At 36.6% G+C, this 15553-nt stretch overlaps 1 protein-coding gene across 4 annotated transcripts in view; it reads left to right on the plus strand.

Annotated features, from left to right (window-relative positions):
* The window catches only part of cacna1ia (calcium voltage-gated channel subunit alpha1 Ia), a 196550-nt gene that overhangs the window by 151782 nt on the left and 29215 nt on the right, over positions 1–15553 (plus strand). For all 4 annotated transcript variants that reach the window (XM_089128503.1, XM_089128502.1, XM_089128505.1 and 1 more), the window contains exons 21-29: positions 3668–3846; positions 3958–4084; positions 5411–5536; positions 5839–5928; positions 8685–8877; positions 9597–9748; positions 10163–10272; positions 11227–11360; positions 12961–13031. In XM_089128503.1, coding sequence (XP_088984629.1) covers positions 3668–3846; positions 3958–4084; positions 5411–5536; positions 5839–5928; positions 8685–8877; positions 9597–9748; positions 10163–10272; positions 11227–11360; positions 12961–13031 — 1182 coding nt within the window. The remainder of the gene's footprint in view (positions 1–3667; positions 3847–3957; positions 4085–5410; positions 5537–5838; positions 5929–8684; positions 8878–9596; positions 9749–10162; positions 10273–11226; positions 11361–12960; positions 13032–15553) is intronic.

The following is a 15553-nucleotide window of genomic DNA, read 5'->3' on the forward strand; positions in this document are numbered from 1 at the left end:
CTAATCTGTTTATTTTTAAGTTGCACATCAAGAAAATTAAATGTGTTGGTAGTATTATTTTATATGGAAAACTATTATCAGTGCACTATAAATATACTGGTTCCATGCCTTTATTAATAAAACTTATTTAAAAAATACTAGGCTTAAGACAGTTATAAAATAGCTTCTATATTTCTGTTTTGCTTTTCACTCCATTGTACCAAAATCGTACCGAACCGTGATGTATGAACCGAACCGTGACTTCCGTGTACTGTTACACCCCTAGTATTGCCGTCATACAATGAATTACGTTAAGCTATGTTAAAAGTGGTACCGCCAGACCTGGAGATCGGCTGAATGGTTTCCTAAACGGTAAAAAAAAAAAAACAAAAAAAAAAAACAATTGTTTTACTCAAGAGGAGGTGGAAAATGAGCTTAATTCTCCAAATTTGGAATATCCCTGTAACGTTAGCTAGGCTTATCATTAGCCGGGTGCTCTGCCCTGACTTCTTATGATACATTGCATGTGTAAGATACAATTTTCCGGGTTGGTTTTTGATAAGTATGCTGATTTTTGTTAAGTCACGCTCAGAAATGTGTCATTTGCATATTAAAATCACAAAAAAAATCGAGCTGAGGGCACGTACAACCACAAAACGCTCTTTTATTCACTTTTACACCCCACTGCATATATGAAGGAATAATGTATCATTATATTAAACTTTGATGGATATTAAACAAGATTATACACAAACACAAATTTGTTAAAAAAAAAAAAAAAACATTAGGGACTGTCATTTGGATGAGTAATTAGCCAAATATCTTTCTGAAGATGAAACCGTGTGTGAGTGTATCTCTAATCCATCTCTCATTTAATCATTTTCCTTTCGCTCTATCTCTCATTCTCACTAGTTTTCACTCATGCTTTCTCCTCTGGACCTCTTGAGAGTGGGGTATTACATTTGCTAGCCCTCTCATGACAAGCAATTAAGCAATGATATTAATTAGAGCCAGTTTCCTCTTTCAGATGGAGTCAATCTCACAGCCTGGCCCATCTATTCAGCTGCAAGCACTTGGCACTTGTAGGTCATCAATTACACAAATTAATCAATTATTAAGAAATGGAACAAACAAGAGATAGACCTGTCAAAAGTGACACTACATTTTCTTAGTCCCAGACCGTTGTGCGTAAGTGAATCTGTGTGAATATTTCATTTACTTAATTTTATCTAAGCTCCTTGTCCTATGTTGGGTTGTAAAGTATGTGTGTGTGTATATATATATATATATATATATATATATATATATATATATATATATATATACATGCAGTATATATGTATATATATGTATATATATATATATATATATACAGTAAATATACAGTATATATACTGTATGTGTATGTATATATATATATATATATATATATATATATATATATGTATATATATATATATATATATATATATATATATATATATATATATATATATACTGTATATATATATATATATATATATATATACACCTAACGTAGAACATGCAGTTTGAATAAAATAAATAAATAAACATTTAATATATATATATATATATATATATATATATATATTCTGTTTAATGATTATACAATAGTTAGATAGCATTTCATACTGTTTTAAACGTTTGAAATGTCACGTCAACTAACTATACGCAGTCAATATTTAAGATGATGCAGCAAATATCCTTTACTGTGGACATTCTTAAAAGCATTGGTGCAGTGGGAGACACAACTCAAACAATGATTCCACCTTTCTCTCGGGGACCAGAAAGTTAACAATTACAGTTCATCCGTGGGGAGGGAGATTCTGCAAGCCACTGCAAAAATATACCTACCGGTATAACAGCCTGAGGGGCAACGGCTGATTTTACTCTCCCCAACCCACCTACACTCGACTAATAGGAGTTCTGCAAGCAGATCTGCTTTCACTTAAATTGCTAGCTTGAATGTCACATTACTGTACTAGCCTGGTGTACATCACTGATTTATTATTGGCTTCTTTTGGCAGTATTGTAAAGAAACTGTCAGACTAATACAGCCCAAATTGATCCCAAGAAAGAGCAGACATGTGTAGCAGTATAGCATCTCATTTCTTAAAAGTGCATAATTCTCTGTTTTTTTGCTCTCTTTGCTGTGTGTGCACGTGTATTTATTTCCTGTTATTCGTCTTGTTAGTGTCACAAGAATCTGCCTGGGAGGCCTAAGGCTCGGGTCACCTTGGAGCTTCAATCACTCTTAGAAGAAAAGGTTCATTGGGGTTCTATATATGACGCATAGGGTTCTTTACTCCACTCCAAAGAACCTTTTTATGCTAAAAAGGTTCTATAATGACAAGAAAGAATTCAATTATTGTTTATTAAACTATTGTAGTAACTTAATATCACATTTTAATCATGCAGATTTTTGGAGGAGAAAAACTGAAATGGCACTCTTCGTGTGATATTGATATTGAACTACATAAAATGATATAGATATATACATTTTCTAACCCCTATATCTTGAATTTTGTGATCATTCTCATGCATTCATAAATACTTTTTAGGGTCTTGATGTTTGTCAATAATATTTAATCCGGAAAGGACAAAACAAATGATAATGAATGAAGCCAAAAGGTTCCATATAGAACCGTTTTCCTGGTTACAAAGAACCCTAAATTGTTCTTATTATTGAACCCTTAAAAGGGGATCTGTATAGAACCTTTAGGAGTTCCAAATATGTAGCGCTGATAGAACCTTTGAAGGATTTTGGACTTTTCTTCTTGGATTTTGTATTTTAGTCACTTTTTCAGTGTTTAGATAAATATTTTTCATTGTTTTTCTGCTGGGTTTTATCACAAATGGTTTTATATATATATATATATATATATATATATATATATATATCAGTCATATTTCACTGCCATCAGCAGTTCTCTTAAAGGGATACTCCAATTTTTTTTTTTGGAAATAGGCTAATTTTCCAACTCCCTCGGAGTTAAATGGTTGAGTTTTACTGTTTTCGAATCCATTCAGCCAATTTTCTGATATTTAGAAGACTATCAGTAACCAGACAGTTTCTGGTCTCATTGACTTCCATAGTAGAAAAAAATATATACTGTGGTAGTCAATGAGACCAGAAACTGTCTGGTTACTGATGTTCTTCTAAATATCAGAAAATTGGCTGAATATTTGAAAACGGTAAAAGTCAACTGTTTAACTCTGGGAGTTGTAAAATGAGCCTATTTCCAAAAAAAAGTGGAGTATCCCTTTAAGTGCATCTCACCACTGACATAATAGTGTATTTTAAATGTACTTGTGCAGAGCTCAGTTAAGTTGTAAAATCAGCTCTACAGGAAGCACTATTTTAGGGCTACAGTTAGAACAGTTGGTTTTGCTTCACTGGAGATCACAAACTTGAACTTTGCTGTTAGGGTCTCTGTTTCCCCACTTTAATAATTATTTCAGCCAATTCCAGCAAAGACACACTAATAAGGATCAGAAACAGATTCAGAATCAGATTAGAGGATCAGAACTGGCTATTACATTAAAAGGAACATACAGTGTCACACCAGAACACCAATGATGTACAATGAAAACAAAAATCAACTGTACACGACTACTTCATCTTTTATGCTGACCATTTCAAACATTGGGTCTTTGTTTATTGTAGGTGGTGTCTATGGGTTTGTATATTGGAGAGCAGGCATACTTGCGCAGCAGCTGGAACGTTTTGGATGGTTTCCTGGTGTTCGTATCTTTGATTGACATTGTTGTGTCAATGGCGGGTGGGGCTAAGATCCTGGGAGTGCTCAGGGTTCTCAGGCTTCTGCGCACACTGCGTCCCCTCAGGTACAGCAAGTAATTGCAAGCATTTTTTGTGGTGTTGTCCAATGTATGCTTAGTTTATAGCTCTGCAAATGCTAAATGGTTTTCTTTTGTTGTTGTTTTCCCTTGTGACAGGGTTATCAGTCGAGCTCCTGGCCTCAAACTGGTTGTGGAGACTTTGATCACTTCTCTGAAACCTATAGGAAACATAGTTCTCATCTGCTGTGCCTTTTTTATCATCTTTGGCATCCTGGGAGTCCAGGTAAAGAATAAAATGTATTACTGTTTCCACAAAAATATTAAACAGCACAACTGTTTTCAACATGGTAATAAAAAAAGTTTCAGCAAAAATGTTTGAGCAGCAAATCAGCTTATTAGGATGATTTCTGAAGGATTATGTCATTCTGAAGACTGGAGTAATGGTTACTGAAAATGGCTGCTTTTTTGTATTTTTGTTTAAATAAATGCAGCTCTGGTGAGCAAAAGAACCTTCTTTCTAAAACATTTAAAAACTTAAATCTTTGACTGAAAGAATATATATATATATATATATATATATATATATATATATATATATGAAAGAATATATATAATGTAAATACAATACAACATTAGCCTATATCCCAGAATGGCAAGAGAAATTAACAGTCAAATGTTTATTTTTGGTGGATATTGTAAACACAAATAAAATATTACTCCAGTAAAAGTGAGGTTTCTAATGCAACAAGATATACCTAAAATAATTTAGAGCTCAGTCTGACATTATTATGAATTTTTAGAAGCACACTTGATTAGAGAATATCATTTTACTTCCAGATATTGGCTCATTTGAGCGGGACAAGTACAAATAAAAAGTTTATTGTTGACTGACTTGCTTTAAAAAAGGGAAACTCCACCCAAAAATGTAAATTCTGTCATTTACTCATCCTCAAGTTGTGGCAAACCTGTATGAGTTTTTTTTCTTCTGCTGAACACAAAGGAAGATATTTATACTCTGTCTTACACTGACTGCAAACACATTTCCTATCATGTATCCCTTTGAAAGGCAGAGTAGGTATACAGTAGGGAGTAGACACATGCAGCCCCGCCCCATTCTGCTGGCCACAGCCAGGTGTACTTGGTGCAATAACTTTACTTACCTCTTTAAAAAACAACAACAACAAAAATATTATCATTATTTGTTTATTTCATATCTGTATTTGTTGATGTCTTATCTTACCTACAGTAAGTAAGCCTGCCACTGGTGCAATCTAAAAAAAGATAAATGATACCCCAGGGTTTCCCAATGCCTTTTGTCTTTTTTTTTTTTTTTTTGCTGAATCTCACTATCTGATATAGACTTTCTGTCTTTAAACCTTTGCTTTCTGTTTCTTTTAATTTTTTCGTTCATTATTTGTTCACATTTCTTTTTAGTGCTATATCTTGTTATTTTTTTATTGAGAATGTTTTACTATTTTCTGCTGGTCTTCTTTCATAACACACTTTTTTTCTTTTAAATATCAGTGCTCTGACAGTTTTATTAAAAAGATGCTTGAGATGTGTGGCATTGAGTGACATGAAGTGTGTGCCATTTCTTTTGCCTCAATAGCTTTTCAAAGGCAAGTTCTACTACTGCTTGGGCCTGGATGTCAAGAACATCACCAACAGGTCTGACTGCATCTCGGCCAATTACAAGTGGGTCCATCACAAGTACAACTTTGACAACTTGGGGCAGGTTAGTTTATTCTCTGACTAGGCTTATCAAATTACATGACGATTCTGAGCAACTTAATGTGTTGCTTCGTTTGATCTAACTTTATTTCTGTGTGTGCATCTTTATCAGAATGACCTGTCTTTTTTTTTTTTTTTTTTTTTTTTTTTTTGCATTACATGTGGTTTGCTTATCTGTCCTTGCACCTTATTTGTCTGTTCAGCCTCCATCTATCTTTACTTGTCCGGCTTGTTGTTCCATCCATCTCCATACAGAACTTCCATTTGTCCTTGTATGTGCTCATATGCATGTGTTTGTTTTTACAGGCTCTGATGTCCCTGTTTGTGCTGGCATCGAAGGACGGCTGGGTCAATATCATGTATCATGGTCTGGATGCAGTGGCAGTGGACCAGCAGGTAATGTTCCCATGTAACATGTTCGCTGATGTTCCCATCCTGCCATCCTGATAATACTGACAGGGTTAATGCAAATGGTGGACTTTGTCATAAATTTGCATATTTATATCACAGTGATCATATATACACTATTATACCTTTACAATGATGATAATAATTTAATTGTAGAGAATTGATTAATTGTATTTATTGTTCTAAAATAAAATTATTTAAATATATTTAAGCTAAATATAAATGCAAATTACTAAACTAGCTTGGTTGCCTAAAAAAACTATGTAGCCAAGATACTACAAGTAAGCTTTAACAAGTTATAAAATGTCATTTATTTTCAGAATTAGGTACTTATTGAGTGTTAAAACATTTCTGAACCAAACAAAAGTCAATTTCTTTCAACTAAAATAAAGAGGTTTAAGGAATAAGCGCTCAACAGTGAATATTTAATCCTGAATACACACAATCAGCTTCATGAATACTAACAGGCTTTTGGCTCTGAAGCTAAAAAGCAATAATTTTCAAAAGTCCTCAATTCAAAAAGCAGTGAGTATGGTTAGGGACCAGCACATAATGATTAGATGTAGGCCTGCAGCCAGACTCTCTCCCACTAGAAGAGCCCAACATCTCTAGGTAGTCAAACACAGGGCAGATAAAAAAAAAACTCATGGATTAAATGGCATGTGTAATTTCCCCACTGCATCATCTCTGTCACACCAGAGTCCACTGCAGGATGATGTGTGGAAGCAGATGGAAATGTGCAAAGTACTTTGTGCTTTCTCATCCCATGTTTTAGAATGAGCCAATTTAGACTTTGGCTTTTTTGTTTCGCTCTACGCTGCTGCTAAGCAACCAAGTAAAAGCTGCACCTAAATTCACTTTACCATAATTTGACCAATTTCCCCCAAGCTTATGAGTGTCTGCATGTTGATTTATACTCAAGGCTGTGTTGATTATCTTGTTAAATTAAATTTTAGGCAGCTCTGTGTTCTAGTTTCTTGTGTTGTTTTTGTGGTACTTGTGAAGAAAAGCATTGGGTCTCATTCACTAATAATTCTGTTGATTAATTCGCATTTGAGAACTTTTCACCGAAAATCTCTGCATAATTCACAACATGTTCGTACGCATAAAACACACCCAAACCATGTCCATATATGCTATGCTTAGGATTGTGAGTATTGTAGTTTTTTTTTTTTCATAAGATCGTGGATAAAACATGTTTTTCTTAAAACAATGGTGATTTCATACAAACTTATAATGATAATAATAATATGTTTATTTTATATAGCGCCTTTCAAAGTTCTCAAGGTCGCTTTACAGTTAAGTACAAATGAGCATCACATAACAACATGACATAGAAACAATACAATAAATTGAGATAGTGGTACCTAAACATAGAAATCTGCAAACTTATAGCTTCTATAGGAGCAAACACCTTAGTTTCACAGCCTCATAGCTCGTGGTCAGTCTACCTTTGATGGTTTAGACATCATGGCTGATAATCTAAATCCTTATCGAGAAATTCTGTTGACTGGAAGTTCTGAATCCCTACTCCGTGTTCAGAAGTAGGAAGTGTGACATAGGCAAATTTGCCATGACGCTAGCGCAACTGGCTTTTAAAGGGAATGGGAGATCAGACTCTGGTTTATTGTACGTTACGGCCCAAAACACACCCATTATTCATGAATAGAATAGGGACAACCCTTTAAGACAATGCGCCGCACCGACCATTTTTCCTGTTGTTAAACTAGTAAAAGTGGATTCGGACAGCACTGTCTAAATGCAAGGACTAAAATGCCATGCATTTTAAACCATGCTCTTATTTCATTAAAATAGGGCTAATTTAGTAGAGGTGGGATTATATTTGTGTTGTTAAAAGGCTTTACAATTTTAACCAGGCAGATGCCAGGTGAACATCCTTAGCAGCACATACAGCACCTCAGTAACCACAAGAAAGCCTTAGCCAGTGCCTAGCAACACCCTAGCTACCCTGAACACCATAGCAAATGCCTACTGTATCAACACCCTAGTGACCACCTTGAACACCATAGCAATGGCTTTACCATTGCTTTACCAGATGACAGGTGAACATCCTTAGCAGCACCCACAACACCTTAGTAACCACAAATAAAGCTGTGTGTCCACCAAAGCGTTTTTCCATGCGCCTGGCGTATGTTTTCAATTGTTTTCAATGGGAGCGCCGCATTTCTTAAACGCCATGAGCGTACCGAGGCGCTGAGCATTTTTTTCACGCTGAAGCACCCAGCGTTTTTACTGGTCGCTGGGAGTTGAAAACTGTTCAACTTTGGATAAAACGCAGCGCTCATCACTGTCACTTTTTACCCAGCCGTCCAATCTCAGTGGAGGAGGGGCGGGGCTAATAACACAACGACCAACTGTCACAACATTCAAACTGCTGCGGATATTCTGTATCATAGCAACGAAATGTTTCAACAGAAAAAAAACGCTGCACTGCCAAAACGCTCTCAAGCGCCCAAAGCACGGCGTCTTCAGCAGAGCGTCTAGCGTTTTCAGCTGACTAAAAACGCTTTGGTGGACACACGGCCCTAGCAAATACATAGAACCTTGAACACCATAGCAAAAGCACTCTAACATTCTAGTGACCACCCTTAACACCACCTGAAATCCATAGCATCATCCTAGCAACCACCTAGAAGGCAAGCACCATTCACATTTTCTTTAAAAAAAAATCCATTTTTTTCTGATTTTCCTAACTCTTTCATCCGCCGTTCTTTCTGTCTTAGCCCATAACCAATAACAACCCCTGGATGCTGCTGTACTTCATCTCCTTCCTCCTGATTGTCAGTTTCTTCGTGCTGAACATGTTTGTTGGAGTAGTGGTGGAGAACTTCCACAAGTGCCGACAGAACCAGGAGGTGGAAGAGGCCAAGAGGAGAGAGGAGAAGAGACTGAGACGCATGGAGAAAAAGAGACGAAGTAAGGAGAAGAAAAATAGATGTTTTGAATGGGTCAATATTGGAATAATAATTACCTACTGTTCAGTTTAATATTCTCTTTAGTTTAGTAAAAACTATTTATTATATCTATATTTTATTTTGTTACAAAAAAAAAATACAATTACTGATATCAGACATGCTGAAGAATGTTGGGCCACAGCCCTACTGGCCTTACAGGTTCCAACTGACTGGTGGATGAAGTAACATAGTGACTGTAAACGAAAAGAGATGATTTGATTTGCACACTAATGCTGAATAACCAGTTTAATTCTCCAAACATATCATAATAGCATTAGCCAGATGGAGAGGTGTGTTCTGTCATGCAGTTTTCCTCTGCAGAAAAAAAAAATCTAGTTTATGGACCAGAAAGTAGCCTTTTCATTTGTTGTGGTAAAATATTCTCCTTTGCCAATTAACGTGCAGAGATAACTCAAATGAAACCTTTAGTCGATTGATTTCCAAAAAAAAAAAAAAAAAAAAATGTAAGCACTGTGGCTCTGTAGTGCTATCAAAAATGTCTCTTTGTTTAACTAATGGCATATGTTTGGGGGCGGAACTATATGTTTGACCGGCCAGTGGCAGACGAAGGAGTAGTAATGAAACTTGTTTGAATTCCATTTGTTGAAAATACACACTTTAAATATTTGTTGTCAAAAAGCGTGCTTACTCAATTTAAACTAATCTACTCATTTCTCTCAGAGGCCCAGAAGTTGCCCTATTATGCCAGTTACAGTCATGTGCGACTGATGATCCACACTCTGTGCACCAGTCACTACCTGGACATCTTCATCACCTTCATCATCTGTGTGAATGTTGTGACTATGTCACTGGAGCACTACAGCCAGCCTCATGTAAGATAAAATGCAGGCCTCATCCTCTAAATAATCTTTATTATTATTTTGTTTTTATTTTCTAATATATTGTGTAGTTATCATTAAAGCCATCATTGCTGATTTGGCTTTACAGTATATCGCTTGCCTTCTTATTGCTATTGATTTCATGAGACATTTTTATTCACAATTCAGAAATGTCCATTAATTTGAGAAAAACACATGCAGTACCATTGCATAAATGCATGTGACTTGTATCCATTTTTTTGGGCTTTACACAGGCATTCATAGAATACATGATCTTGTTATATAGCTAATGTAAAAATGACTTTATGAACCTGAGGCGAAAGTCTTTTAATCATTCACACCTCTCTTGTTCTCTTTTCCTCTGTCTCTCTGGCTTCCTCTCCGTCTGTATGTTTCCTTCCCCCCCAGTCTCTGGAGATCACTCTCAAGTACTGTAATTATTTCTTCACCAGCACCTTTGTGCTGGAGGCTGTCCTGAAGCTCATCGCGTTTGGCTTCCGACGTTTCTTCAAAGACAGGTATTCAGTTCATTCCCCTCCTCACCTTTCATCTCCTCACGTTTTCTCACCTACGATCGCTAATTGATTTAATGAATTCATCTGATGTTCCTCACCGAACCCTCTTATTTTGTTTTCTGGAGTCACTGGAGGGAGTGCTATTGGCAAAATTTTGCTTCTGTTGTTGCATTTATGACGCAGATAGAAATTAGATTAGCCCTGCGTGGTGTTAATAGGACAAAACGCACCTGACTACAGTTAGTGCGAGAGTGAACATGGTTATTTGTCTCGAGGGTTTAATGAAATCTCTCTCCTGTGTTTGTTTACATAATAGAACTTCTATTTATCATTAGGCAGACTACAAGAGCGGTTCCTCTGGCTTGTCATAAACTAATACTGTCATGTGATAAGGTGCATTGAGAAAGCACAGGGTCTAAACATCTCGGCATTTTGTAGCTTTATTAGAATATATGGTTTTGACCCATTTAAAAGATAAAAAAAACACAGTCTCACGCCGCAACACACTTTGTCTTTTTTATTCACGCATATTTGGGTCTGACACTAGAAAGCATTCAACAAGCCATTATTTATTGTCGTTGCTCTCCGTGCCTCTTAACTAGGTCACAATTACGAGATGGTGGCAGAGGGGTGTGCGCAGACAGGTGTGCCACGGCTGGTTCCAGCACCGCAGATGTGGGAAACTGTGATTTTTGCTGTAGTGTAAAAATTTGCTGTCCCTTGTTCTACATTAGTGAATGAGGTCACCTATGCTGGAGTGGGGCCTTAATACTCCCTAATTGAGTGTTAACAAGTGGTACCCAGCAACAATTCGGGTCCCATGCCAACTGTTTGATCAGACCGATCTTCAAATGTTACCAGAGTGATATTAAACTAGACAGAAAGGTTGGATTCAAAATGCATGAAAGTTGATGTTTTGGATAACTAAGCAAATCTGTCCCTTATGTATGTGTGCAGGTGGAACCAGCTGGATTTAGCTATAGTGCTGCTGTCAGTCATGGGCATCATACTGGAGGAGATTGAGATCAGTGCAGCTCTGCCCATCAACCCCACCATCATACGCATCATGAGGGTCCTACGCATCGCACGTGGTTAGTCACGCAAACACAAGACGCTGACCTCTGTGTAACACCACTCATCATAGCTGCTGATTTCAGCCCCTTAAAAATGTCATTAAACTCTTAGAGCCCTTAAAATATGTGATTTATGGGATAATCTTTCCTCATGTTTGCTGAATACATAAGCTTTTTCTTCCAATCTGAATTACCTTACCTGTTTGATGGTTTGACCAACCCAACAATATATAGTATGTTCCTACACATTTGAATATATATATATATGAAGAGTTCAGATGCAAAAGCCTCTAAGTGCCATTTGAAATTTTCTTCTAGAATGACCATTTTTATCAAGCTTGTATATTTAAGTTTTGGTGATTTCACTTAGATGGCAATGATAATTACCTATTAATTGTTATTTAAGTGAAATTACTGAACTTAAATATACAAGTTTGACAAAAATCATCATTAAAGAAGAACATTTCAAATGGCATTTAGAGGCTTTTGCATCTGAACTCTTCATATATATATATATATATATATATATATATGCTGTATATATGATTGTTTTGTTTAAATATCATATCAAGCAAGTAATAACTCAGAACCTCTTGCTCTTAAAGTAAGAAATATTCCTCTAACCTACATCAGCTTGTGTTCAGATAAGACTGAAATCCTTGAATCACCCATCACTCATCCATTCCAGTGAAATCTCCACAAGTGCTTATTGTCAAACACCACAGCCATTTATCTGACTTTCATCTGTATTCAATTACTTCTAGCCCTTTATCACTTTTATTGATTGGCAAGTAGCAAGGGAACAGTAAATGATGGGGAGTGAAAGTAGTAATGAGACTAATATGTTGCGAGCTGGATTTGAACTTGATTTGAACTAATTTGTTTTATTGTGTCCCTTAATCTTTTACCTTAATAAATGGTAAACATATTTATTCAGTCTATATTGTTCTGCAGATCAGATCAAATTGCCTTATTTCTTTTCTCAGAGCGTGAAAACACAAATGAAACACCACACCAGCCTGAAACACAAATGAACTCACTTCATGTACAGAATATTGTTACAAAATGTGGTTAAATTTCTTATCTCCAGTGCCAAATTCTATTTGTCTCCTCAAATCAGTCGTTTCTCTCCCCCCATTTCCCTCTAATACCTGATCAGTGGACCATGTGTTGTCCTTAATAGCCAATGATTCTTCCGTTTGCCTCGTTACCCAATACAAGCCTTAAAAATATCAACTCCATCATACCAAAATGGTATTTTGCACAGGTCAGTGATGCTGTATTGAGGATTGATCTGTTTGTCTAGAGTTTAATCTGGTATTTAATCCTGCTGTTGTCCACAGCCATCACTGAGCCAGTGTGCCATCACTCTACATTTGTACAGGGAGAGGGCGGCAGTGTGAGGGTTTAATTTTAGCCCTGACCTTTTCCTTCTCTCCTCATTAGCCGTTTAGGCTAGAATTAAACCAAGGTGGGGGTGGGGGGGGGGGATCCATGTCTGTTATCTGCCTTTTTGTTTTTCTTCTTCTGAAATGATTGTAGCATTGTAGACATGCACACACTCACTGAGCTGCCTTGTTGAACTCTCTGTAACTTTCTCTCTCTCTCTCTCTGACAGTGTTAAAGCTGTTAAAGATGGCCACGGGAATGAGAGCGCTGCTGGATACGGTAGTCCAAGCCCTGCCACAGGTGATGGTGCCACTGCAAACCCCTGATGAAGGATTGTTACCCCACCCCCTTTTAGTCATATTTTGTCTTGAGAAGAGAAAGTTATCCAAGCTGTGTTGACAACAAGAATAGGCTGCTTATTGGCCCATGAAAATTGGTGACTCATATGAACCACAAAATTGCTCAGGGCGGATAATAACCCAAAACCAAGAATAAAGTACCTGCTTTTGCGCGCGCACACACACACTCATCTTATTCATAGCTTTTTTTAACTAGGATACATTAATATCAAACTTCATTTTTGTCACAGCTTTAAAGCACAACATAAAATAAGGAATGAATCAAATAAATTAAATAAATGGGCGGTTTTGTCCCATCCCCAATGTCACTTCTCTTTCTTTAACGGCCCTGACGAGAACATCGATCTCCTCGGCTGTGAAGCGATTCTGAAGCGCGCCTGGTAAATGCGCCGTTATAATAGTATTGCGCCATGGAACAAGTGCACCTCATTCATCATGCTCTTAAAGGGAATGTGATATGACACTCTTATTGGTTTGTTTCCCATTACGCCCAAACCACACCTATGAAAAATGAAGCTACTTCAGACCAACCCCTTTTAAACTTGCGTCGGGCGCAAGAGTCATTTATCCCGCCGGTTAAATAGCAACAGCGCCGAGATCCGCCCACAATGTTACTTGCGCTTTGTGCTTGCCACTTGCGTTTTAGATCATAAAAATAGGGCCCAAAAGGTTGTTGTCGTCTTAGTGGTCACAGAGTGCTGACTGCTGAGTGGAGAACTGCTGGCTAGACATCGCCAGGGTGGAGTAAAGTGTCACTCCTCTGTGGATATCGATCCCTTGTTCATTACTGCTGGGCCCAATGTCTTATCCCCATGGCATCTGTGAGGTAATTAACGCTGAAACTGATTAAAGAGCTAGTCAGCCACACATTCCTACCACACAGTTCTCATTTAGTACATCTTTCAAGAAACTCTTGTGAATTTCCTTTACAACTCTCTTAGAGATGCTGTTCATTCCGCATAAGCTTCGAATTGACTTTAATCCTTGATAATTTAACCTTATTATGGTCCTCCTATTGATTTAGTTTTGCAAGGCTGCATTTATTTAATCAAAAATACAGTAAAACAATATAATTGTGAATTATGATTATAATTTAAAAGTCGTATCATTTCTATTTGAATATATTTTAAAATGTAATTCATTCCTGTGATGGTAAAGCTGAATTTTCAGCGTCATTACTCTTCAGTGTCACTCCTTCATGATCCTTAAGAAATCGGAAACGTGCCAGATACATTTTTATTACATATTATTTTGACTATTGAAAACAGTTGTGCTACTTAATATATTTGTGGAAATTGATAATTTTTTCAGGATTCTTTGATTGATAGAAAGCTCAAAACAACGGCATTTATTTGAAATAGAAATCCTTGGTGAAAGTATAAATGTCTTTACTGTTACCTCTTGATCAATTGAATGATTCCTTGCTGAATATAAGTCTTATAGATGTAGTACCATTGTATTCTTTGAAGTACCTATGGTGCATAAATGTAGTAATCATTTAGTACCACAATATATATATCAAATGGTGTGGATTTACCATCTGTGTGAAACCAGCGCTTGTTTCTAAGGTACCTAACCAATATTTTGTGCTTTATAGTGAAAAGGCTTGTTAGATGCCTACTGTACCTGGTAGTCTACATGCTGCTACATGTCGGTAGTCATAGATTAAATTCTAGATTGCTCATTCTAGATTGAAACACAGACAAAGATGCTCACTTCAGGAACAAACAGGAGGAGGAAGCAGTTTTGTCGCTATTGTGCAAAGATCTTGATTCTGTTAAGTCATAATGTTTCCTTTTGACATCTTGAAGCCAAATGACTGTCATTTTGTAGCATTGGTTTGATAGTCCATTACTTAGCATTAAATAGTAATAAAGCTCAGCTGTTTCATACATGCTGGCACGCCACATAAAAAGCACAGCCAACCACATCGTGTAACTATGCAAATTACAATATTGTGAGCTAATTGTTTCCTTCACCATTTTACATGTTTATAGCTATCTCACATGGTTTTCATAAATACCAGCACTTCAGGCTAGCTGTATGGCACATCGTATTCTTTATCACATTTGGTTTTGTCTGACAGGCTTGTGTGTTAGCATTAGTGCAGCTAACATGATGCTATCATATGCTTTGGCCACATTACCAGACGCATGTCATTTCCTCCATTAAGAAGGGTAATTCTGTTCCTATAGCTGTACCTCTGACGTGACCACTGGTACCATCCATCTCCATCATTTATGAGCTTTTTGTTAAATCACAAATTTGTTCTGCTTAATTTTGCTGCAGGGAAACAGCTACAGCCGTCACTTAGACAATCAGACTATCGACCTCAGTAATGTAAATTACATTGCTTTTTGTTATTGTTATGTCTGTTACAGACACTTATCCATCTATACAAAACCTTAGGGTCATTCTTTTTGTCTTAGAAACATATTTTCCAAGCCAAAATATATGGACATT

This window comes from Pimephales promelas, chromosome 3 (genome assembly GCF_988280905.1).
Source record: "Pimephales promelas chromosome 3, fPimPro1.hap1.1, whole genome shotgun sequence".
Lineage (NCBI taxonomy): Eukaryota > Metazoa > Chordata > Actinopteri > Cypriniformes > Leuciscidae > Pimephales > Pimephales promelas.